The sequence below is a fragment of the Gopherus flavomarginatus genome, chromosome 3 (assembly GCF_025201925.1).
Source record: "Gopherus flavomarginatus isolate rGopFla2 chromosome 3, rGopFla2.mat.asm, whole genome shotgun sequence".
Classification (NCBI taxonomy): Eukaryota; Metazoa; Chordata; order Testudines; family Testudinidae; genus Gopherus; species Gopherus flavomarginatus.
Window position 1 is genome coordinate 161,951,526 of NC_066619.1, and position 26,483 is coordinate 161,978,008.

The 26,483-nt window shown below is 39.7% G+C and overlaps 1 protein-coding gene across 5 annotated transcripts in view; it reads right to left on the minus strand.

Moving 5' to 3' along the window:
- Positions 1 to 25,959, minus strand: part of LOC127047917 (broad substrate specificity ATP-binding cassette transporter ABCG2-like) — a 39,786-nt gene extending 13,827 nt beyond the window's left edge. For 2 of the 5 annotated variants that reach the window (XR_007773517.1, XM_050946830.1), the window contains exons 1-12: positions 25,701 to 25,959; positions 22,901 to 23,118; positions 15,421 to 15,480; positions 14,732 to 14,846; positions 10,823 to 10,975; positions 10,173 to 10,330; positions 9,753 to 9,904; positions 8,931 to 9,032; positions 6,711 to 6,958; positions 3,450 to 3,532; positions 1,714 to 1,803; positions 932 to 1,056 (exon numbers count right to left, since the gene is read on the minus strand). Coding sequence is in view for 2 of the 5 variants with exons in the window: in XM_050946830.1 (XP_050802787.1) it covers positions 932 to 1,056; positions 1,714 to 1,803; positions 3,450 to 3,532; positions 6,711 to 6,958; positions 8,931 to 9,032; positions 9,753 to 9,904; positions 10,173 to 10,330; positions 10,823 to 10,975; positions 14,732 to 14,846; positions 15,421 to 15,480; positions 22,901 to 23,118; positions 25,701 to 25,718 (1,522 nt within the window). In the remaining 3 variants the exon portion in view is untranslated. Of the gene's footprint in view, positions 1 to 931; positions 1,057 to 1,713; positions 1,804 to 3,449; positions 3,533 to 6,710; positions 6,959 to 8,930; positions 9,033 to 9,752; positions 9,905 to 10,172; positions 10,331 to 10,822; positions 10,976 to 14,731; positions 14,847 to 15,420; positions 15,481 to 20,148; positions 20,688 to 22,900; positions 23,119 to 25,700 lie in introns of those variants that run through there. The other 3 variants (XR_007773518.1, XR_007773519.1, XM_050946831.1) reach the window with 3 other exon arrangements.
- Positions 25,960 to 26,483: the final 524 nt, after the last annotated feature.

Sequence of the window (26,483 nt, forward strand, 5' to 3'; positions counted from 1 at the left end):
TCTCGTTTCTTTAAGGGAAAAACTCAGACTAGAGCAAGGGATGATTTTTGTTCTGTACTTGCATTCTGTTGACAGTGGTGCTGGAACAATTTGTATAGTGGAGGTGCTGAGAGCCATTGAACTAAGCTGTAAACCTGTATATAATGAAAATCACTTCAAGCCAGGGGGTGCGGCAGTACCCCCAGAACCCCTAGTTCCAGCACCTTGGTCTGCTAACATCTTATTATTAATTCTTTATTAAGATTTGAAACATAATGAAAGTTTCTTGTCTGAATTTCTTGCTCCATTAAATATTTCAATCTAACCTTCCTGAAATGTGTAGCAGGCATGGTGTTTGAAATTGCATGAATGGTCTAAAATGGATGTCTGCAATTTTAAAATTGTCCTTACTACCAGGGGAAACGACTGAAAAGAGCAGGCTAATATCAGTTCCCAGGAGCTTGAGTTTTTATAATCATACTTTTCTTTTACAGGGGGTTTTATCAGCAAGGCCAAATGTAATGAAAAGTATTTTGTGCTAAAATGATTAAAAGTCACTAAAAGAAAAGATAATGGCATGGAAACTAGTGAGATGGAACCATCTAGGAATGATGCTTAAACCCCTGTTTCCAATAAAAGTGCAGATGGGACATATCACAGACTATGACAAGAGTGATTGAAACTTTTCAAGTGTGCCCAGTCCAGCAAATTGCATAGCAGCACCGATGGCAATCTCATGACATTTCACTCACCAAGCAAGAGAAATGATGCCACATTGGTACATGGAGTTTAAACAGAGAAAATGATTTTTTTTAAAGTGGAAGAAGGAAGATTTGACCCAACCTACTCCTGGATACCTGAAATGATTGACAGGCATAAAGTGAGTGTACATTGTTGGTTCTGAAGCAATGTTCTTTTTAGTTTTTATGCAGCTTGTGAATAGGGCACTTGCCTAACATGAAATAAATTATACAGGTGAAGATGACGCTTGGTAAAGTCCTCATGGGTATTAGATCAGCCATTAGCTTTGAGATGAAGTATACAGACACTCTGTAGTACCCACTGATATATTCATGTCTAGAACACAGAAATACATACAACATATTACAGATTATAGCAATTATAAAGCAATCAAATCATTTTCACATATGGACAGGTTTTGATAAGTCATGCATGCAATTCCAGATGGAAAAATAAGACTACTTGTGCACATACTGTAATTACACATGCAAATGGCCAATAAGATGTCATTATAATTTTGATAATTACATATGCAAATATACATGCATATTGCTGTACACAAACCTCTGTCTTTAGTGTACATCTTACATCATCAAAATACACTTAACTTACAGAAATATGTAATTCTCTCATTTTGTGACTCATAAAGCCTGTAAAGTTCCAAGTATCCAATTGGTATCAACTCCATATGATTCTGGTAACAGAAGTGAATAGTTCACAAACAACTCACAGTGTGAATAGTATTTATCCAAACTATTAGAATTTATGGACAAAACCATCCAAAGAAATAATGACTGGTTTGCAAACAACTCATAAACAGGATTTAAAAAAATGTTTGCAGTGAATATTACTTGCAGTGAATAATTTGACCAGTCTGAATAACAAAATTGTCATATCTAGATGACAGTTTAGTAAGGCAACAAAAAAGACTAGCAGTTGAATAAGCATCGCTAACAATAGGGAATGTTATCCATTACATCAAGCTTTACTTACATAAATATCTTTTTTTCCACAATAAAAAGTTCAATAGCTGAAATACTGCTGAAACACTGGTTGGTGGTCACGAAGAACATTGCTCCAATTCTATGGTAAAGCAAATATTTACACTTATTAAATCAGCTACATAGGTGCTTTATTCAGTTATTTTTAATATAATTTCAGTAGTTTTTATAATAGACCATGTCTAAACTCTTCCAAAGAACTACTGGCATTCACTAGTATGTGCTTTGCTACTCCACATAGTCCATAATTCATGCACAAATTGTCTCTCTCCTTATTTCTCAGTTGAGATTTAAAGGTGTAAACTGTAGGATGGATTTATATAACTAAGATTTCTTTACAAAATATAAATGGACAAAGTGTATTTTATTATGCTTTTTTTTGTCTTGTTGACTTACTCAACTAGTTTACAACATTTAATAACCTATCACCAGAGAAGCAAGGTGTCATTAAGTGAGATGTCATTAGCACAGGAATCCTGAATAAATGTGTCCTTAAAATAGGCTTGGGAAAATAAGTAGAAAAGTTTTAAACCATCTTCATTCAAACTGCTAAACCACTTTTCTTCATAGTTGTATAATTTTTTAAGTTTCAGTGAGATCTACTAAGCAAGTTAAGGGACTCAGCTCCCTCCTGGTTAAGTTAATGGTAAAACTTCCATTAACGTCAACGGAAACAGGTTTGGCCCTAAGACTGAAGCTTTAGCAAATCTTGAGCTAGCTGAGTTCAATGTTTATGACTGGAATATGTAGGTAACATCTGTTGCTTGTCAGGATGAAATGAATGAAAAATGATTTGACTGACTTTACTCAATACTTTGTTTAAATCACCTTCGGACTGAGCACAAATATGAGACCAAAAATTTGAGTCTACAAGGAATTTGAGAAAATTATGAGCAACTGGAGATGCTAAAATGAAAAGCCAAAATTGTCAACTATGGATGCCAAATTTAAGCCCTTGGCATACACACATTCTGAGACACTTTAATAAAAGTAGTCAGATTTTAAGAGGTACTGACTACCAACAGCTCCCACAGTTGCAGATGTTCAATTCCTCTGGTAATTAGGCCACTTTTATTTAGGTACCAAATAGAAATTTAGGCCCCAGTCATATACACATTAAAGTAACCTTTTTAGGTTCACCTCTGTAAAGTTAAGCACGCGTATAAGTGCTTGCAGAATCAGGGCTTTAGTTGCTTAACTTCAGGCAACTAAAGTCTGAAAAATTTGGCCCTTGAATTTTACCTCAGGGAAGTCTTTCCAGATACTGTTTGTTTAATTGTTGAAGTGGTTAATGTACAGTTATGCATTTTGAATATTTTGTAAAATTTTCAGGAATCTTTCACTGCAAACTTAGGATCCAGTGCTGCCACCCTTACTTGCTGTGAAGAGTACCTTACTATGCAAGTAGCCCCACTGATTTCACCAGGACTACTTGCACAAGGTAGTAAACAACATGAGTGAGGGTTGCAGAAATGGGTCCTTAGGCCTTGAGTCTGCAATGAGCTTCATGCTGGCGAAGGGATCTAGCCACATAGAGCTCATGGCAGGACCGGCGCTTATTCTGCAATTTATGATTTACAGGTATGCATTTGTTCTAAAGTGGTAGTTATAGTATCTCTCAAAAGACAAGAAAAGTTCATTTTCAGCCTCAAAAATGTTCATTATCTTATGATGGTAACAGCAAGGTTTTGTCAGCCCCGTTGAGATTCGCTCCCTGAGTTGACTAACCTGTTTTGCACACCGGTAACATCATCTTTTATCCCAAAGAAAATGGCACCTACAACTAGTCCCAGGAAAATTGTAACACATAGCTAAAATAAAATAAAATAAAATAAAATACATAATTAACAAAGAGAACTACAATCTAAATTTGTATTGTAATGAACATTTTTTTTCAAGTTCAAAATTGCAAAAACTACATAAAATATTTAGGTGGTGAATACAGATGGAAAAGAAATGTACTCATGGTACCTAGATAGAGGGTGATAAGAGATGGGAAGATGGAGAAGATCTAGAGCAGCGGTCGGCAACCTTTCAGAAGTGGTGTACCGAGTCTTTCATTTATTCACCTAATTTAAGGTTTTGTGTGCCAGTAATACATTTTAATGTTTTTAGAAGGCCTCTTTCTAGAAGTTTATAATATATAACTAAACTATTGAATGTAAAGTAAATAAGGTTTTAAAAAGGTTTAAGAAGCTTCATTTAAAATTAGATTAAAATGAAGAGCCCCCCGGACTGGTGGCCAAGACCCAGGCAGTGTGAGTGCCACTGAAAATCAGCTCGTGTGCCGCCTTTGGCCAGGGCCAGCTCCAGGTTTTCTGCCACCCCAAGTGGCAAAAAAAAAAAAAAAAAAAAAAAAAAAGCCACGGCAGCACGATCGCGCTGCTCCACTCTTTGGCAGCAATTCAGCAGCTGGTCGTTCGCTCCAAGGGGGACTGAGGGACCCACTGCCGAATTGCTGCTGAAGACCCGGACATACCATCCCACTAGCGGCCCGAGTGCCTCCCCTTGGTATTGGCTGCCCTCCACACCTGTTTCTTTAGCTGGTGCCTGGAGCTGGCTCTGCCTTTGGCACACGTGCCATAGGTTGCCTACCCCTCATCTAGAGCATGCAAAAACTTGGCGTGGGATCCACAAATGCACTTAGATGCCTAAATCCCAGACTATGACTATTTAAGTATTTATGCATAGTGGAGCAGTCATTAGGCCAGAAAAGGAGTGGGGCAAATGACTCAGAGATTAGGGAACTTACCCAGGTCCAGTTCCCCTGCCCTAATCACACTTTCATTTTTTATCCACAGTGGAACAGCTTCAGCAAGAGAGATTGAGGGAGCCCCACCTCAGAATATTCCATAGCTCAGTATTTAGAGCACCCTTCTGAGAGGTGGGAGACTGCTGTTCAAATCCTTTCTCCCCCTCTGGCAGAGAAGGAGGATTTGAACATGGGTCTCCCACATCTCAAGTGAGTGTTCTAATCAGTGGACTGAAACTTATAAAGTAGCACCATCTCCACTTCCTCCAGTGCCTGTTTCTGGGTGGTGTGAAGCAGGTACCTAACTATTTCCACAAGAAATGCCTTAGGTAGCTAAGCTGACTGACTCCAGATAATGGGTGCCCACTTTTGGGTTTCTAAATGGAGCTAGGCCCTTCCCTGCGTCCTGGATTTAGGTGCCTATCTCCCAGAGAGGGGAGGACTCCCGCCTCTGGTCAGTATCTCCCATGGCTAGTTTAGGCAGCTCTGACCTCACCTAGCATGCTGACTTTTGTGGATTGTCGGTTTGGAGCTGCTGGTACCCTTTTTGCTCTAAAGAAGGGCAGGATTTAACCCTAAGGGCCAGATTCTTACAGCTTTGCACTAAACAGAATTCTATTCATGCAGTAAATGCTATTCAACATAAGTAGTGTATCAGAAGCTGGCTCTGTGTAAATAGAATCATGCAACTTGGAATTTTTTTCAATAGCAAAATTATCAGTGAATCCAGTGATATAATCTGGATGATTAAATCTGTATGTCACAATTTTTTAAGACTAAGAAGAAGTGAAGAAAATCTCAGCAAAAATGATGGTATCAGGCAGTTCAGTCATGGTTAAGCATGAGGGATGCATGACTCTTAACACTGTAAAGCATTTGATATGTGGTACCGTATCATTAAGATCCTGCCGAAAGGACCAAATGTCAGGGATAATTCAGCCACTAAGCCAATTGTAGTGGGGGAAAAAAGGATCATATCAAGACCAATTTGGAAAGGATTAGCAAACGTGGCTTAATGAACCATGTACCATTTATAGACTGTGTTTGAAATCCATTCCTAATGAGGTTTGGGACATAGAAAAGATTGTGAGAAAAAAGTCAGAACCATTAACCCTGGAATATTAGAAAGCTCTTATAAGCATAATTCTTGTCACAAGGTCAAGCTTTTGCAATGCAATTATTTGAGATATCCATACTATCAACATACAGATATAGATACACACACAAAGCCTTTTAACTGGATGGATTCTGAACAGATTTCCCCTTTGCTATTGATTTTATTTTACTCAAGATGTTTTTTTCTTAATCCAGATAATTGATAACAGTGATAGTGGACAACTGTTGTCATGGGTTCGATCTCCTCTCGTATTACTCAAATAAAATTCAAAAGGGAGTGTTGCTGGATTAAGGACCTCAGGAACAACCGATAAATGTTATTTCCTAATTCCTTATTCCCCAGAAGAAATCAATAACAAATTCTTTATTTAAAGGCAACTTGTAGGTTTTAAAAATCCATGAACATTATTATACTGTGCTGAATTTCCAAAAATGCAATGTTAAGAAGGTCATATAGACTCTGCACTATAGAATATGCTTCCCCTCCTTTAAGACATGCTACATCCAATCTATGTTTTGCATTATATATATTTTACATAACATATCATGGTCCTCAGGTGCAGCCATTTCAACTTTATGTGAAGTTGCCTATATTTTAGGAGACCATGAGACTCTGTCTTTGACTCAGCTACTAGGACATAATTATATGTTGAGTTAATTTACTTTCCCTTTGTTAAAAAAAACGCAGTGGGCCAGATCCTGGCGTACAGATGACTTGCATAGTGCACAGATCAGAGATGAGGATGAGATTCTGAGGATCAACTTCTCAGTGTACCATGTCGTTGCAGGGGACTACTTGCAGGGTAAGGTACTACTTGTTGTGAGTCAGTGTGGTAGAATTGTGTCGTTAATGACATAAGTGTGAGGAGACTCAGGCCCCACACACTTAAAACATTGGTAAATGTAAGTTAATAAATTGTTGCATATCCGTGTCATGCTGATTATTTGGGATCATTTAGCCTAGTATTTTAAGGCACAGATTTTCAGATACTGACCCCTATTTTAGTTGCAAATTTTAGGCCCAATAATTTGCAGGTGCAAAATTGTGCCTAGCCCATCTTCAGATATAAATGGTCTCTAAATCAAATTGGACTTACAACTGTTATATTAACTATGATTACCTGAGCTACGGAGGCTTGAGGGTTGCCTATCAAGTTTTTAAATGTGCGTTTCGACACCCACTTGAGCTGATGAAAGAAGGAAGTGGTATACGTAATTTGTCTGAAAATTGTCTTCACTTTCTTTTTATTCTCCAAAGAAATGTTCTGTAATACTGCTTTTGTTTCTCTGTAGTAGGTGGAACTGGAATAGTGCTCTGCTAACGTCTCTGCCAAAGTCTTATCACGGCTGATGTGTTCTTCAATGTTATCTTCAGGTTAAAGAGAAAAAATATTTGGTTACTTTTATTGAATTCATAGAAAAAAGTAATTCTCCAGCAATCAAGCCCACAGTGTTATGCTAGAGTTTTGGTTACTAAGCAATGAGATAACTAAATAGGCCATTATAATTTATAAATTAATACATTCCACTCAGTCTAGAAATATGAGATACAAAATACTGGGCACCTCCAGTGCCAGAGAGAATCTGTCCCTGTGTTGTCGACCAGACAATACAATTTACGGCTGTATCTGCCGTTCACCAGAATCGGTTAATCTATATCAGTTTCAAAGCATTGCATTAATTTTGGTTTCTCAAATCCACCAAGTGTGAAAGACTCAATAAATAAATAAATAAATCTTCTAAACAATTCATGATTAGAATGATAAAACACAAGAATTGCATGGGCGGAGGGGGGGATTTCTCCAGATCTTATAGGCCAAAGTTAGCCATTAAAGATTTTATATTTTATCTACAATGTGCAGCAGAATTGGTACTTTAATAATGGTTTAAACAAACCATTATTAAATCAGTTACACCTGGCCAATGGTGAATTCATTTTTATATTATAGTGCAGAAATGTCACTAATGTGCTATCACTCAGATTTATTTATGGGTATTGAAAACACCCCAGCTTTTATTATTTTTGCACTTTTTTGTTTTTTGTTTTGTGATTAATTCCGTTCTGGATTGTTACAGTATAGGTCTTTGGTGTCGGGGGACTCGCCCTCCTCATCTGGAGCTTGATCCTGCACTCATTGGAGTCAATGGTAAAGCTCCAATTGAATTCAATGAAGCAGAATCAGGCACTTGTTTATTATAGTCTCTGAAAACTACAATATTCATTTTTTAGTTTAGGGCAAAAAAACCCACTAGCAATTACTTTAATTCAACAGAAAGCAAAGGAGAGTCCCTGAGGAACTCTTCCAATACTGTGTAGGGATCATTCTGCAACCTTGATTGAGTTTCTTCATTCTTTAGGGATATGTTTTCCTCTTACAGCATGTGTGCATATAGGGCCTGATCCAAAACCTATTGAACTCCATGAGAGTCTTTCCCTTGATGTCACTTTTGGATCAGGCTGTCAAAAGGGAAAATGGACTCCCTGCAAATGAGAAATTTTACTCTCAGTAACAAAGATTTACCACATGGAATGAAGGGTCTCACAGCCAATCATTCCTTAAATAACCTTTTCCTCACAAAAGTTAGGGGTTGTCTGCGCACAAAAGCTGTACTGCTTTAATCACAGTGGCATAGTTAAGTGGTACAGTGCCCTGGAGCGTGGATGCAGTTATATTGGTATAAAAGTACTTACACCCATATACAGTTTGTTCATCTTTACATACAGGAATAAACTATGCTAATATAAGTAATCTTTATACTAGAGTAACCGCATCCACACTAAGAGTTGTACCAATATAGTTATTTCATTTTTTAAAATCACATCCCTAACTAAAATAGTTTATAGCTGTACAGAGTCTGTGTGTAGAGCGGGCCATGCACTGTATAATTTTGTTGAGTTTAAAAAGAATCAATCCTTACATGGGGTTGTAGTAGAACAATCTATAGTAGTGTTAATGTGATTACAATAACCACCTATGGTCCAGTCCTGGAAGAAAGTGATACTAATGATTGATTACCTCATCTGAATTTATGAGCAACAAACTACCATTGCAGAAATGGAAAAACAAAATCAGTCCAATAATGTGACAAATATTGTATGCATTAAGTACACGTGCAAAGCATATAGTTACAAAGTTTTAGAATTTTGGTTTTTGGCACTACTGTATCACAACAGGGCGCTGGATCAGGTTTTCATGAAAGACAATGAGAGTTTTGCTATTGAAGTCATTGGCAGAGCAGTCCTTACTGTTTGAGGAAAGAGTCAGAGTGGTTAAATCCAAAACACATTTTGTCACCCTGCAAATCAGCTTCTTACTGTATGAAGAACTTCAGTTTTATACCTAGATCAACATCAGCCTTGCTTGATGCCACAGCAGTTGAGTCTCCATTAATGACATCCAGAAAAAAATCAGCAGGATTGTTGTATGGCTCACATTCATAACCTGCAGAGAAACAATGTTAGTTCTCTAAAGCAAGTCATTCTACACATTGTAACATGTATGGAAAAGCATTTGAGGTAATATACCATAGGCCAGACTATGATACCCTTACTTATGGTGAGTACTATCTTACACCACAATGGAAAGCTGTAAGAATTCAAAATATCCAAAGGTGTCAACTAACAAATAAGCCCTTCCAAATTCTAACTGCATGTCTGTTGTTGCTAATTCTAATTTGACCTATCAGCTGGTACTAATAGACTTATTGATAAGACATTTTTCTGCTTCTCCTTATGGCAGGTTTAATCATTTGGATTTACTGAACCCACATATCTATGGGTAAAGTGCTTAAGAGTTTTACTGAATTGGGGCGTTAGTGTACAATTCATATAACAAAACTAAATACTATGATATAACATGCATTACTTTTTACTTTTAAAGTAATTACTAATAAGCACAGAAGGTAACAGTTAAGGTTTAGCCTTCATCCTCAACTCTGCATTTCTTGATTTCTGAGCGATTGGTTTTTCAACTTTGCATTAATGTTACTGTTATATTAAAAAAAAAATCATGTTTTGGTATAGGAAACAATGAGGCACATTAACCATTGAATCCCATGATTCAAGAGTCATTTTTACTGAGTCACTTTTCAAAACAACTGCATTTTGAGCAAGTTCCTTTCAGTGTCCACTGTTGTGACTGAAGCTCCAGAAGAAAGCTCACCAATAGATTTGAAGTATTCAATGGCATTCTGAGCAGGGCCATGGTACAGCATTCTTCCTGCAGCCAATAATGTCAGGTTGTCAAACAATCTGAATATGGAGTACCGGGGCTGATGGATGGAAAATATTATTGTTTTCCCCTGCTTTGACATCCTGAATGTAAAGTGGAAAATAATAGAGGTATCAAATATCTGTGCTCTGTGTGGAGTTTTCTTCTTTCAAATTCCTTCCAATACAAATCAGTAAATAAACACAGTTCAACCTGTTGTTCAAGAATCCAGTGCAAGGTACAAAAAGGAATAAAACAAGCCCAGCAATATAGTAACTACACGTTAACCATTCTAACCACATTTTAACAGCAGATCTATGGAGTGCATTTCTGTCAAAGCTGGTTCTTTCCCAGTGATTCCATTGCAGTCACCTTTTCAGGAGCAGCAAGACAGCATTGGCAGTGCTGGCATCTAATCCAGTAGTTGGTTCATCTAAGAACAAGACTGCAGGATCAGTAATGAGTTCCATTCCAATATTGGTCCGTTTTCTCTCTCCCCCAGAAACCCCACGAATGAACTGGGTGCCAACCTAGTGCAAAACAAGCAGCTTGTGTCATTTTGTCTGACTTCAAAGTATTCAAGAAAGAACATCCAACGCCTTTAACAGCACATTAACTTCTGGGAGAGTTCTGGGCGATTATATTATGACTATGGATTCAATGACTGACATTGTGTAAGGCAATAGAGCAACTCTGAAAGTTGCAGAAAGAAGCCCCTCCTCACCCCCCTTTAAAAGTTTTCACCCTGAAATCTAAGTTTCTTCATGACACTTGGGTCACCTGCTTTCCTCCTTCTGGTAACCACTGTCCTGTGTCTGATAGTTTAAGGATAGGCACAGAAGTAACAAGCCTTTATCTTCATTGATACTATGGGAACAGGCAGCTGTGCTGGAGTTTATCAGTTCTTCTGCTATTGGAATACGCCACTAAATCAAAAACACCCCTGCTAAAGTGGAGCTATTTTATCATCTAAAATTATTTAATATTTGCCATTAATTGAGCACCATAATATGACAGTTTACCTTGGAATCTGCCACTTTAGTCAAACCCAGTTCCTTGATGATCTGGTCAATTCGTTCCTTCTTTTCCCTTTCCTTCACAGATGTGGGTAGCCGAAGTGCTGCTGAAAACTGGAAATTCTCTCTCACTGTCAGGGTTCCCATCACCACATCATCCTAGATAAACAAAATTACATATTTAATGTTCATTCTTCATGTTTCCTTTTCTGGGACTTGCACATGCATCTGATGTGCATACTTTACATGCAGAATGCATTTGTATGGCAGTGACAGCTGCTAGAATCCAATAGGCTGGATCTTCAAATCCTGAACATCCCATCAGATATTTGCTTTCAATACTAGTCTCTGCATGTTTGTGCAATTTATGGCAACAAGGGACTATCCTACATGTATCAAATAGAAGGAAAATCAACACATGTATATACACTGTCCAAATGTCTCCCTGCCCAGATTGTTTTGCAGAGCAGTTAAACAATGGCAACACAGTGAAAAATTCAAACATAGGTTTTTTCCTTAATATAGTTGAAAATTGTCAACAAAATGATTCTGGATTTGGTCCTGTCCAGGTGCTGAGCATCACCTCTGGGAAATAGTGCCCTCAACTCCTATTGTCTTTAATGGAGGTTGAGAGTGCTCAGCACCCTGCAGAATCAGTATCTGGAAAGAGTTCTTTCTACAGATGTGAATAAAATCTTTCTTCAAATATCTGAGGATATGGTAACTGCAGATCACAGCTAAGCAAAAACTAACAAGTGCAGAAAGGTTGTGAGAACAGCTCCATAGAGTGCTGTGAAACTACTGATTTAAACTGAATCCTCTCTTGAGGTTACCAGAGCAGAGGGTAGGCAACATGGCCAGGAGGAATGAGTCTAGTGTAGAGAGTGAGGAAGCACTGAGTTTGAATGCACCAGAGCTAGATTAGTGAGCACTGTGAGCCCAATGCAATTATTCCATGTTTACTTTAAGTACACGAGTAGTTTCATGAGAATGAACACACACTTTATTTTTTAAGCATGTGACTGTTTAAGTGTTTTGCTGGATCAGGGTCACAGTATTCAGCACTTTGTGGGATTTAGCAACTCCTGTTGACTAAATGGTCTCAGGCAAGTTCCTTGACCTTCCTGTCTTAGTTTACCTCTCTGTGAAATGGGTATAATAATACTTATTTATTAGATATTGTATAGGCAGAATTTTGAACATGTAGGGGCTAAGGTTTATTGACAAAGCAAATGCAAACTGGAGCTCTGTGTGGATACATTCAGTCCTACTACCTCCCTTGGATCAGTACTTGTTTAACTAAATACATGCATTGTAGGAGCCCATTACATGATGCATCATTGTTCCTTGATATTCTTGTCTGGGTTCAGGTGGCCCTGACAACTGATGCAACTCCCATCTGCATTCTCTCTCTTGGATCTGAATCAGCAGCTTAAAGGAAAACACCATGCAGGCAGCCAGGAACCAAGAAAGTGCCAAATCACTACTGATGGAGTAGGGAAACCTGGTGCCAAATACATTTTGAATTTGAAAGAGAAAAGGAGATGGTGGGAAGGAAGAAATATATTACATATGAAGAGAACACCTGTGTGTGTGAGTGTGAGAGAGAGAGAGAGAGAGAGAGACAGTGGATAGAGAAAGCAAAAGACAAAATTTAGAGCTTCTCACTTTATAAGATCAGAACAACTTAAAACTGATAGTTCAAGTGAAGAATCAAGTCAGTTAATGATGTGACATCTATGAAAACCAGAATGGCACCCTTAGGACAGGATACAGAAAATTAAAAAGGATAAAAGGGACTGATTCACTGTGATCCACAATCAAGCATTCAGTTCCTTCAGCTGTACACCTGTCAAGAGACCACTGCTATTTAGGAAGCAGTATCTGCTATGATGAGGTACATTGTCTAGCAAGGTCTCTAGACATTTGAGCTGCTGTTGCCCAGGTACAGCAAAGACCAAGCCACTGTTTTCTCTGTCAGAGCTGCGGAGATTTGGAATAAGACTGTGAAGGGGTAAAGGGAGCTGAGGAGCAGATGCAGCCGAGCTTGTCAGTCTAGCAGCCTCAGCTGCTGTGTATAAAAGGAGGACGAAGAGGGTAGTATGGGGAGTGGGGATGATGGTTTTTCTTGATTTCTTCTGAGATAAGTAAGGGAGGAAATTTATCTAGGCTTTGTTTATGCTTATAAAGGGAATGACTTTTTATCTGATGTTTGATCATACAAAAGTTTAGACAGCTCTCCACTAACTTTGTTTTGAGAGAGTATGGGTCAGCGATGGGCTGACCATATTTTAACAGGGGTCTCCCTCAAAATTTCTCTCCTTTAGCCTCTAATTAACCATAAATATTGCACTGAAGATAGGCAAGAGATAGGGGGAAATCCATTCGTTTTCCCACTGAAGCAAAAACACTTTCTCATACCTAAGAAAGGAGGTGTCATCTCTGGCCAAACAAGCTTATGAGCTGTACATTTGTGGAAAACTTTAACTTTGAAAAATGTATTGACCATAGTGGTAGTGGAGAGCTGTGTCCAACCTTTTGAGCATAAAGTGGAGGCATGGAGTAATGACCTTGCAGAGGAGGCTGAGGGAACAATTTTTGAAAATACCAATCCACCTAGAGAAATCTAGTCTGTTGTAAAAGGGAGGAGGGAATGCGCTGGTGACATTTTTATGAACCCCACGGATAAAATCAACTCTGGTTAGACTCCAGAAAGGGTGGGGAAATCATCCCAAACTTCCTTTACATTTGGTGGTAGAATTTTAATATAAGGCTCACAGGAGCGGCCCCAAAGAATCTCTCCAGCACATTGGTGGGCTGCCATGCCCTCCCTATTCTTGTGGAAAAGCAGCCAGATAGCAGAGTGATAACAATTGTAAAATTGAATATTCTTTTACCAGGCTTAAACATTTCCTGTAGTGTTTCTCAAGACTCATCCCCACCCAATTGATAGGGAAGGGAAATGCCTGTAGTTTGGGATGTGTTTTTCTGACCTTCTTGTAGCCTCAGGTCTCTGCATGAGTTAGAATTCTGACCCATTTCAGAGAGCAGTCTTAAAGAAAGGTCAACTCAGAATATAGACACACTTGTCAAACCATCGAAATGTGAGGTGTAGTTGCATGCTATAATAGAAAATAAATGATAATATAGGGCCAGATAACCCACTCACAGCTATACCCACAGCACAAGATGGGGGGAGGGAGAAAACTCACTGAGGTTCACATTGCAGAGTTTTTCTGGAGACAGTCCCCTATAGTAGTAGGGAGTTAAGAAGGGCTGTGGATTTGAGAGGCTGTGCCTCCTTCCACTTCTGTAGATCCAAAGGATCCATAGGGAATGGAGCCTTTTTCCATATGGAAACAGATGATGTCCGACAGGGATGATTGCTGTTCCAGTGGCCTTGCTTGCCCTTGCAAACTGTACACCAATAGGAACTGTGCTACTATTGGCGGGGTCTCCTTGCAGATGCCCAGTAGCAGTCAGACATACTACAGTTCCAAGCTGTTTAAACTTCTCCCTGGGTTTAAGGTACTCTGCAGTGAAAGGTGCTGTGGAGGGGTCAGCTCCACTGCTCCAGCCCCTCTTGACCTCTATACTCAGTGGAGCTCTATGAGCAGAGCAATGGTGCTGTGGAAGCAACATTCTGTAATGGGCTTCTTCTGTATGGGTGGGGGAAGAGCCACATGTGGAAGGTCCCCACTGCCTGCAGAAGCTCAGGGAATAATCCTGGAAATGGAAATCAGTTTATCTCATTGACATTTTAAACTATAATGTGTGATGTTTCTAAATTATATCCTGGGTCAGTTTTGACAAGTCAGCTGCTGCAGTTACCTCATATTGGACAATTCTGGTGCATTTTGGCCCAGAAGATGTCAAAATGACAAAGGCAGATGCAGTCACTGCAGACTGACTTACCTGTACCACATATCCAGAGATACATTTAAAGTTGGCAGGCTGAGGAGCTCCGTTTATCAAAACATCTCCAGACAGCCCATGAGGATCTTTCCTTGCAGCTAAGATATCCAATAGCCTAGAAGAAGAAAAGTCCATCACTTTAAAGAGCTCTGAAGTGTACATTTTCAGCAAGCTGTAGGAGTTGGGGCCAGTGAAAGGCAAATCTGGCAGACAAATACAGTTAACAGTATATAGTCAGCTGTGCACAAGCTTTCCCATATTGAAAATTTGCAACTTACTATAGTTCATTTCTTTTAAAAAGCCCCTCAAAGAACAAAATTGTCTTTTTTTCAGTAAAATAAGCCTCCTGCTGTACTGCAGCTTGATGTATAAGGGGAGCATGTCAGGACACTATTTACTAAAAAAATTAATTAATATTAATAAATTAGTAAAACTGGTTCTTTTTTTTTCTTTTTTCTTTTTTGTTACTTTTAAATAAAATTTCCACTTGGGGTCAAATTCTGCTCTGAAATCCATAGATTTATTTCAGATTTACTCTGGTGGAATTAAGATTGAAATCTTGCCCTGGGAGTGTTGTTCATAAATATTATATATATATATATATAGGTGCATTTTCTTGTTGGTATGATTCCTCTTGGTGAGGAACATAGATAAAGTAAAACAAGTCCTTCCACTGCTTCAACACTTACGAAGATTTGCCACTGCCAGTGGGTCCCAGAATTGCATTCAGTCCTGGTCTCATAACCCCACTGTAAGACAAAACCAAGAGGTTTCTCATTCATTGTTTCATTTACGGGTTAGTTCTATTAATTTTCAGAAATGTATTTTGCATCAAATCCTTTTGAGGCTTATGAAGCTAGTTGGTTACATAAAATAATGACGACTCCTGTTTAGTTTACATTGCTAACTTAAAATAAAAAGAAATATCCAATATTGTTATACTTTTTAGTTAACACAGGAACTATAATTATCAAACAATAGCAAGACATATGTTGATGTATAGCACAAACATACTCTAGAATACATGCAGTCATAGCAAGCATGGTTCTCTGGCCATCCCTCGGTAAGAGAGGCATCTGTCATGTAGGAAAGGCATCTATATTTAAAGAAATACTTGGAAACCTGACTTAATGACTCTACATCAGATGCAAAGAACTATCTCACACTCAGCAGCCAGCAGGAAATGGTATTAAGTATGTATTTGGGTTACCAGTCATTTTGTTTGGAGACAACTCTTTCAATAAAACACAGTAGGGAGCTATTTACACTATGTAGTTTCCTAGATAGCGATCAACACTTCCCTTCCCTTGGTCATTGTTACAGATGAAAAATTTAGTAGTAGGGGACAAAGTCTCACAGCTGGCCCCCATATTGCACTTGCAGACAAGCATTGTGCACTTAAGTACAGGTTGCATGTGCAAATGCATGTCTGTGTGTGTAAATGCAGGCTTTGTTCACTGAAGTGAGAGTTTGACCATGGAACTGGACAATGAGTTGCAAAAACAACCATTTATATATACAGTATAGGTAGTTACTTTTGAAAGGCAGCACTGAACTCACAGATAGGAGTACAAAGAAAGCAAAACTAGCTGATTGAGTGATAAGTAATGGAAACTTGGTAACTCACTTGTAGTCCGAGAAGCAGCTCCAATCTGAATCAGACCAGAAGCCTGGCAGAGAGGATCTGAAAGTATCTATCTGATCTGAGATTTGGAATGGGCAAAAAATATCCTTGTAACTAAGAAGTCAAGCCCAAACCACTACTACTCAGTAACTTTAACTATGCTGTAGTCCACTCCTTTCCCACGCTCCTTCATCTGTGTTTTGTCTAATGTAGTTTGTCAGATCTTCAGACAGAAAACTGTTTGTTTTTTTTACAGGTCTGCAAAGTGCCTACCACATGGAGGTTGCTACAATAACAAACAAAAGTTAATAATAAACAATTTATCAGTGGTTTAGTTTCAAATCAGAGAGTGCTGGAATCTTATGAGCTCTTCACATAAAATTCTGGGTGCATAGAAACTGGAGAGAGAAAATAGGCCCCTTCCAGTTTTGGATATGACCTGAAAGGAGAACTGCAGGGATGGCTTTGGATAAAGGAAATTTGAGAAGATTTAGCCTCTCTCAGTCTCAGCACAAGGTGTCATAAACAGATAAGTAAGAGTTAATAGAACAGAAGTGCTTCATATCTCTTTACCTGGAAAGGGTTAACAAGAACAGTGAGCCTGGCTGTCACCTGACCAGAGGACCAATCAGAGGAGAGGATACTTTCAAATCTTGAGGGAGGGAAGTTTGTGTGTGCTGTTAGTTTTTGGTTGCTGTTCTCTCTGGGTTCTCAGAGGGACCAGATGTGCAACCAGGTTTCTCTCCAATCTCTCCAATACAGGCTCTTATAAGTTCAGACTAGTGCGTACTAGGTAGATAAAGCGAGTTAGGCTTATGGTTGTTTTCTTTATTTGCAAATGTGCATTTGGTTGGAAGAAGTTCAAATGTGCATTTGGCTGAAAGGAGTTCAAATTGGTATTTTGCTGAAAAGATTTTAATTTGTACCTGTATACTTAGGCTGGGAGAGTATTCCCAGTGTCTATAGCTGAAAGACCCTGTACCTATTCCATCTTAAATTTACAAAGAATTTTTACTGTTTTTCTCTCTTTAATTAGAAGTTTCTTATTTAAGAACCTAATTGTTTTTTTATTCTGGTGAGACCCCAGGGGACTGGGTCTGAATTCACCAGGGAATTGGTGGGAGAAAAGAGGGAAGAGGGAGAGAGAGGCTAAATTCTCTCTGTGTTAGGATTACTGTCTCTCTCAGGGAGAATCTGGGAGGGGGAGAGAGAAGGAAGAGGGAAGGTGCATTTTCCTCTCTGTTTCAGGATTCAAGGAGTTTGAATCACAGTGATCTTCCAGGGTAACCCAGGGAGGGGAAGGCTGGGAGAGGCAACGGTGAGGGAAACGGTTTACTTTCCTTGTGTTAAGATCCAGAGGGTCTGGGTCTTGGGGGTCCTTGGGCAAGGTTTTGGGGGGACCAGAGTGTACCAGGCACTGGAATTCCTGGTTGGTGGCAGCGCTACAAGTATTAAGCTGGTAATTGAGCTTAGAGGAATTCATGCTGGTACCCCATCTTTTGGATGCTAAGGTTCAGAGTGGGGAATTGTACCATGACACAAGGATTTAATTATTAATTAATTAATTAACCAGAATGTAGGAGTAGCGTATTCTCACTGGTGAGGGGCAAATCTTTGATGTCTGCAAGTCGCCTGGAATAAAACTTCCCTTGTGTAGGCTTCTCATATATACCTAAATAGATTTTTGACCAGGCAAGAAACTCCACTCTGGGATGTATACAACTGACATATATGAATATTATTGGTTAATAATGTCTGAAGTAGCACCAGGCAGGTAGAGGGCTCCCTCACAATCAGTATTTCCCTTTGCAATTATTAATTAATGGTGAGTCAACACTTTCCACACCAGGGCAATGCCCGATTGCTATTTCTTGCCTCATGTCATTGGATTCTGGTTACTTCCCTCTGTCTGCGATCCATTATAATTATTATTTTTCATAAGGCACTGCTTTCCCCCCATTTCTATCAAAAATGTCCGGGTGTTCTGCTTAAACAGTTAAAGTACAGTAATTAGATAATGAAATTACATTATAACAGTCAACAAAAATAGTTAAAGACCAAGTAAAGGGCAGCAGGGAGTTGTACACAGGGACCAGCAGGAATTAAAATAGAAAACAACTCTGAAATGTTTTCAGTCAAGCTTATAATTGGGCAGAGATGGGCTGAGGGGATTGTCCAAAGGAAGCAGGTTCCACACTTTAAAAGCCACCCAGGAAACAGATCATATCCAATCAAATTTCTTCTGTAACAACAGAGAACTTAAATGGAAAGAGCCATCACCTTCAGCCCAGGAACAGTAAAAGCTGTTAATAATTAATAAAGATTTCTAAATACTTTTTATCTGTGCATCATTCACTTATCAGTAGCAATTTTATGATTCAATTTTATTATTCAAAAAACCTGCAAACTTCCAAACACAACACGCAATCTCACGATGTAAGAAATCATCATCACGTGATTCCTCTTAAATACCCATGTTTGGCAAACCTTCCAAGGTCTTTAGAATGCACCATGGGAATCACATTAAAGTAACTGTGATCTAACTGTGAATAATTAATACAAAGACCCACCAATCATGTGAGGAAATCTGTGTGAGCTGACTCTATCTGCCGTGGGAAATGTCAAAGATATTTAATATTGTCTTTCCAGCTAACTGTTGGATAAAACGTTAATTCCAAGAACTACAGAGCAACGTCAGGTTAAAATTAAAATGAGTATAAAGTTAAAAGATAAGAGATTTTTGAGTCATTACTAAAGATGTCCATTATAAATAAGAGCCGGCTGACTGTTGCTACTGAACATGAGAAGGATCTTGCGGTCTTTATTCAGGCAAGTCTGTCATTGATGTCAGTAGGAGCTTTGACTGAGAAAGGAATACAAGGGCTGGACTAATTGTGTTAAGTATAAGGGTCCCTGCACCTACCAAATTTATCATTAGTAGGAATGGTATTAAAATTGAGTTTTTTGAGAAACTGACACACATGAGCAATCTGGTTATAAACTGTGACCATCAGAGGCCTGGTCTACACGATGCGTTTAAACCGAATTTAGCAGCGTTAAACCGATTTAACTCTGCACCCGTCCACACAACGAGGCCCTTTATATCGATATAAAGGGCTCTTTAAACCGATTTCTGTACTCCTCCCCAATGAGAGGAGTAGCACCGAAATTGGTATTGCCATGTCGGATTAGGGTTAGTGTGGCTGCAAATCGATGGTATTGGCTTCCGGGCGGTATCCCACAGTGCACCATTGTGACCGCTCTGGAAAGCAATCTGAACTCGGATGCACTGGCCAGGTAGACAGGAAAACTTTTGATTTTAATTTCCTGTTTGCCCAGCGTGGAGCTCTGATGAGCACGGGTGGCAATGCAGTCCCAAATCCAAAAAGAGCTCCAGCATGGACCATACGGGAGACACTGGATCTGATCGCTGTATGGGGAGACAAATCTGTTCTATCAGAGCTCTGTTACAGAAGACGACATGACAAAGCATTTGAAAAAAATCTCCTGGCTATAGTAGACAGAAGCCACAGCAGGGACTCAACACAGTGCTGTGTGACAAGCGTAACAGAAACCCAAAGAATCAAATGGATGCTCATGGAGGGAGGGAGGGGGGACTGAGGACTCGAGCTATCCCACAGTTCCTGCAGTCTCCGAAAAGCATTTGCATTCTTGGCTGAGCTCCCAATGCCTGAAGAGTCAAAAACATTGGCACCAGTGGTTCAGGGAATATGTTGCCAATTTATTCCCCCATCCCCCCCTCAAAGAAAAGGGAAAAAAAATCGTTTCTCACCTCTTTTCAATGTCACCCTATGTCTACTGCATGCTACTGGTAGACGGGATTCTGCAGCACTGAACACCAGCATCCCCTTCCCGCTGGCAAATGGTGCAATATGACTGCTATCCATTGTCATCATCAGCCCGTGAGTGCTCCTGGCCGGCCTCAGTGAGGTCGGCCGGGGGCGCGTGGGTAAAAATGGGAATGACTCCCGGTCATTCCTGGCAGATGGTACAGAATGGCTGGTAACCGTCTTCATCATAGCAACTGGAGGCTGAGCTCCCCCAGCCCCCCCTTTCATGTCTAAAGAAAAGATTCTGTACTGCCTAGACTATCATAGCAGCGGGAGGCTGGGCTCCTCTCCCCCACCACCCTTTAATGTCCTGCCTGGACTATCATAGCAGCTGGAGGCTTCCTCCTCCTCATTTTATCTCACTAAAAAGTCAGTGTTTCTTATTCCTGCATTCTTTATTACTTCATCACACAAATGGGGGGTCACTGCCACGGTAGCCCAGGAGGGTTGGAGGTGGAGGAAAGCAATGGGTGGGGTTGTTGCAGGGGCACCCCCTAGAATGGCATGCAGCTCATCAGTTCTGCAGGATCTCTGGGGCTCTGACATGGAGCGGCTGTGCTCTCTGGTTCTCTAGTACACTTGCCCCATATTCTAGGCAGGACTGACTCTATTTTTAGACAAAACATAAAGAAGGGAATGACCCGGGGAATCATTCCCATTTTTGTCCATGTGCCCCCAGCCGACTTCAGCGAGGCCAGCCAGGAGCACTCATGACAGCAGCAGATGGTACAGAACGACTGATAACCGTCATCTCATCGCCAATTTACAAGGGCATAGCAGACGGTGCAATAGGGATGGTAACTGTCTCTGCTACCTTGCAAAGACAAATGAATGCTGCTGTGTAGCACTGCAGTACAGCCTCTGTCAGCAGCATCCAGTACACATACGGTGACAATTACAAAAGGCAAAACAGGCTCCATGGCTGCCATGCTATAGCGTCTGCCAGGACAATCCAGGGAAAAAGGGCGCGAAATGATTGCCTACCATTACTTTCACAGAGGAAGGATTGAGTGACGACATTAACCTAGAATCACTCGCGACACTGTTTTTGCTCCATCATGCATTGGGATCTCAACCCAGAATTCCAATCAGCGGGGGAGATTGCGGGAACTATGGGATAGCTACCCACAGTGCAACGCTCCGGAAATCGACGCTAGCCTCAGTACATGGACGTGCACTGCCTAATTAATGTGCTTAGTGTGGCCGCGTGCACTCGACTTTATACAATCTGTTTTACAAAACCGGTTTCTGTAAAATCGGAATAATCCTGTAGTATAGACATACCCAGAGTCTTTAGCATTGCTACCAGAGATGTCCATTATAGACATAGGAACCGGCTGCCATGTTTGGCTTTGGATCTAAACTTCCTCAACGGTCAGAGGTGTTTGAATCGAAAGTTTTCCAGTAGGCCCAACTCTAATTTACATTACTCTATATTATAAATAACAGAGGGTAATTTATACATTGTGTGAAACGTCTTTTATTTCTTTTATCAATCTTTTCTCTGCCCATGGTTGTTACAATAATAAGATATCACGGCTACATAGTAAAGGCATTAGTATATCATGATAGTTCTGGGTAGTCGTGAGGGATTTGTTTATTTGATTTTCTATCTCCTTTCTTGTAGGCAACATGGCAGAAGTAGTTCTTTAGGAGAGAGGGATTTTTGTGTGTTTCAATTTAGATATATCAGACTGAATCTCTGTGTACTATCCCTCACCCCTTTCCCAGACACATTGTATTTGTGGGGGTTTTTTTCTTTGTTGTTTTTGTCAATCAGAAGTTACGGTCACCTAAGCTAAGAATTTTTTATTTTATTTTATTTATTGTATTTTGTTTGTGGGAACACAACATACACTTGGTCTAGACTCTAAAGGACATATGCTCCTCTCACAGTACTCTGTTTAAATCAAATGAGTTACACTGGAGTAGGACTCTTGTAAGAGAATAAGGATTTAAAATTTCACATTTGGTGGATATATTCACTGTGTGCAGCATGGAAAGCTTGGTGTATTAAGAAATGCTATATGGGCAAAGAGCAGTACAGATAAAGGTCCAACCTTTCATGCATTCTGGGAGCTGAAATTAGAGAACTGACTACAATTACATCATGGAATGGCAGGTTATACAACTAACTTTCATGACATGCAGTTCAGACTTATCTAACTGGAAACTGGCCAACATTGTACAAGGGATCCTTAACAACAAGAGCGGTATCATGCAATTACTAAGCAATAACTGTAACAGAAAACAGTGCAATAAACTTGTGGGCACCCAAACTCTCACACACATTGTTCTAGTTACAGAATAATACTTTTTGCTACTTTTAAAGTCTTGAGTCTTAACTCAAAGCTAGAGACAGGGTTTTTAAAAATATCTTAATTTATGCTCCTACATTCACATCTAGGCAGCTGAGAAAATGACCTGATTTTCAAGAGAGCTGAACACACTGCAGCTTCTGTTGACATCAATGAGAATTCAAAGATGCAAGCACTTTTGGAAATCAGGTTACCTTTTTATGTGCCTAAATATGGATTTGGGAGCCTACGTTGAGTGCCTGGTTTTTTTTTTAACCAATTTCTGTACATTATTATTACACAGGTATTCATGGCTCAGTGACTTATCTGAACCTAACAGTCAAGAAAGGAAATCAAATGAACATGTACTCTATAACAGAGAAGTTTAAATACGTACTTGATATCTTTCAAAATTTCTTTATCGGTCGTTTTTCGACAACATATGAAGCCACTCTTCACCTCTACTCTGTAGCAGATGTTGTGAAAGGTCACAGTGGTTCCTCTGCTGACTGATGGGTCTTGAGAGGACTCTTTTCTGCTGGGGAGGCCGTTTGTACTTGACATTTGAATACTGATGTCTGACTGGTTGTCTGTCATTTTGGTAAGATTCCACTTCTGTAAACATAAACATTAACAAAGGTATCATAGATAGAGGAGAGACGAAAGACCACCCTAAATGTAATGCAACCAACTTAGTTTATACTGTATGTACCCTCCAATAAACGTGGGCATTATACTCAGAGTGAACCCCACTCAACACTTTTCCTTCCTCGGTAATCCTTCCTAACTTTTCTTCCGTGTGCTGGATTATAAAATGGGAAAGCCCATATATAGATGATATCTCAAACACTACATTAAAAGAACATTATGCACACTCAGCAGTAAGGAAATGTAAGGATTACGGTTGCTGTGTAACTTTAATTCTGTCCCTTTTAGTGACATGATTGCATACTATTCTTTCCCACTAAACCCCTGCCTTATTCTGTGCACATGATGAATGGGGGTCACTGAATGAGTAGCTATTCTCTATTGCTTTTTATACTCATTGTTTAAGGCATGACTTTCAAACTCTCCTCTGAATATAGAACTATAAATTATAATTTCCTCATGAGCTGTTGTATGGTACTCTCATCATAGTATCTTAGTGCTTAAGAGTCATCAATGATTTTTTCTTCACCACACCCTTCTGAGAAGAGGTGGTATTAGCTCCCTTTTATACATGGGGAACTAAGGCACAGAGATTAAAGGCAAAATTGTCAAAACAGTTAACTAAGTTTGGGGTCCATATTGAGAAGTCTAGGACCTGAGTTTTCAGCGTAGTGAACATTTTACAGCACTTTATATGTTCAGAGCACAGGTCCCATTGACTTCAGTTATAGCTGTGAGTACCCAGCACTTCTGCAAAGCAGACCCCAAGAACTTCAGATCAAGTATGCAGAAAATGAGGGACACACAGCGGCCTCCTGTGAAAAATCCAGTTTATAAGACTTGTCCAGCTTTACATAAGGAACTGTGGCAGAGGCAGGGATAAAATCTAGTTATCCAGGCCAGGGTGCTGGAACAATTTTTATAATGGGGGTGCTGATCATGGAAACAATGGATATCATGTATTTGGTGTTTGTTATTACTACGTCAAGCCAGAGGGTGAGGTAACACCCCTAGTTCCTGCACCACTGTCTCCAGGGCCACACTCAGTTGCCTTAAGCATGAAACCACCGTTTTCCTTCCTGAAATCCCTTGCCCTGTTCACCACACACCTTCCAGCTTCTGCAACAAGAGAAAGGGGTGCTGCAGAGAGCAGCCTCCTTCACTACACAACTCTGATTCATTATTTTTATAGGTTGCTAACCATTCAAACATATTGACTGGCAACTAAATATAGCCTAGACACTAAAATTTTGTGTTTCTTTTTTGCCAGCCAGGAGGATACACTGTATCTATACACATTTATTTATGCAGTTATATAGCTTAATTTACATTTATTCATATTCTTAATTTTTACATTTTTTATTTTGTTAGAAAATGGTGAATGATGCATTTCCCATTTATTAGATAACGATGAACACTTTTCTTCTGATTTGTGTCACGGATGGATGGAAATTCTAATTAAATAAAAAATGCACACAACTAGCAGTTACATTTTTTTTATTAAATAAATCTACCTTAAGAGTGAATGTTACATAAGAAAAAAAAGTTTACCAAAAGTTTACAAAAGCATGATTTGCATTTCAAACTAACCTATTTATATAGCACAGGAAGCATTATATAATGTGCAGTTAATGAACTGAACCAATTGTTCCCTGTTATCATGTCCTTCAAGATTTTAGAAACAGTAGAACTCACCCTCTCACATCTAGTTTTTAGTCATAGATTGGAAGAAGAAAAGAAGCTTTCCTGCTTTTTCAGCTCCCAGTCAGTCTCTTAACTTTGAGTGAACTAGTCATTGTGCTGAAATTGAATAAACAGAACTAAAGAAAATATTTTCTCTGCATCTACAGAAGAGGCCACAGCTATCAAAAGATGGTTTAGTACTTCAACAAACTCTGGTTCCCAGTGCTTTGTCAGTGACTTCCACCAATTCAGTGGTTTGACTTCCTTTAAAACTTGGCAGCAAACATGTACTGCTCAACATTATTTTTGTATTTAATTCAAATGATTGTAATAAGTTCAGGCCTTACCATAGGTTGTCAATTTCAAATTTAATTTTAATAGTTTTTTTAATAAACCCGTATTTAATTTCCATTCAAAATCCAATTTAAATTAAAATAATCTGATTTTAAATTTAAAAATTATTTTTTTATTTTTAATAAATCATCTATTTTTATCTGCCCTGCAATCTATTATATTTGCAAGGAGTAGGTCGGTGATTCAGACTTCTACACTGAGGCCTTGGCTACACTCATACTTTAGAGCGCTGCAACTGGGGTGTGAAAAAACACCCCCCTGGGCGCTGCAAGATACAGCGCTGTAAAGCGTCAGTGTAATCAGGGCAGCAGCGCTGGGAGCGCGGCTCCCAGCGCTGCACGCTACACCCGTAAGGGATGTGGTTTACATGCAGCGCTGGGAGAGCTCTCTCCCAGCGCTGCTGCTCTGACTACACTCACACTTCAAAGCGCTGCCGCGGCAGCGCTCCCGCAGCGCTGCCGGGGCAGCGCTTTGAAATTCCAGATGTAGCCATACCCCGAGAAATAGGGCACCTGGGATGGAACGATCATCCTTATCAGGAGCCAGATTCTCCATTCCTCTCCAGCTGTATTTGCAGGAGGAATTGGGGTAAGGAGAAGGTACAAAGTGCTCAGCCTAGCAAGCTGGAACTACTACAGCCCCCAGGAGACCATTCCACAACCGTGACTCGCTGGAGTGCAGCATACTCCAGCCAGGCCTCCTTCCTCCTCTGATATGTCCTGATATGCTCCAGTGCTACCACCACACCAAGGGCGGCAAAGGGGTAGCATAGAGTATTTCTGACATCTCTCTGTCTTTTTTATCTTATCCTATTTTTTATCACTGGGCAAGGTCTGTTCTGCCCAGTGTCTAGCTGCTTTATGCCACCAAAACAGCATAAAGAGGCCACAGTGCAACACAGAAGCTGACCCTAGATTTATTCTGTTCTGGTTTGACTACAAACTGACGTAGGACCCTCTAAAATAGAAATTACGTAACACCTGCCTCCTATAATCTTTCCACTATTAAAGGGACATTTTCAAGGCAGTAAACCTAAAATAAGACCCACTATGCTATGTTTTGATTCATGTGTTATAGGACTCTTTCTCAACCCTATCATTCAGCTCTTTTCTTGTAAGCAGGTAGACTGGTGCCTTTTGGGATAGATTAATATGATGCCTGATTAAATTGTTTTCATCTGGAATTTCTCAAAGCAGCTTAATTTTTGGGCCTTAACCAATCTATGCTGGGCACAGATCCTTCCGATATTCTGTAAGAACAGATGGGGAGGGCTCTGAGTTACTAGGGAGAATTCT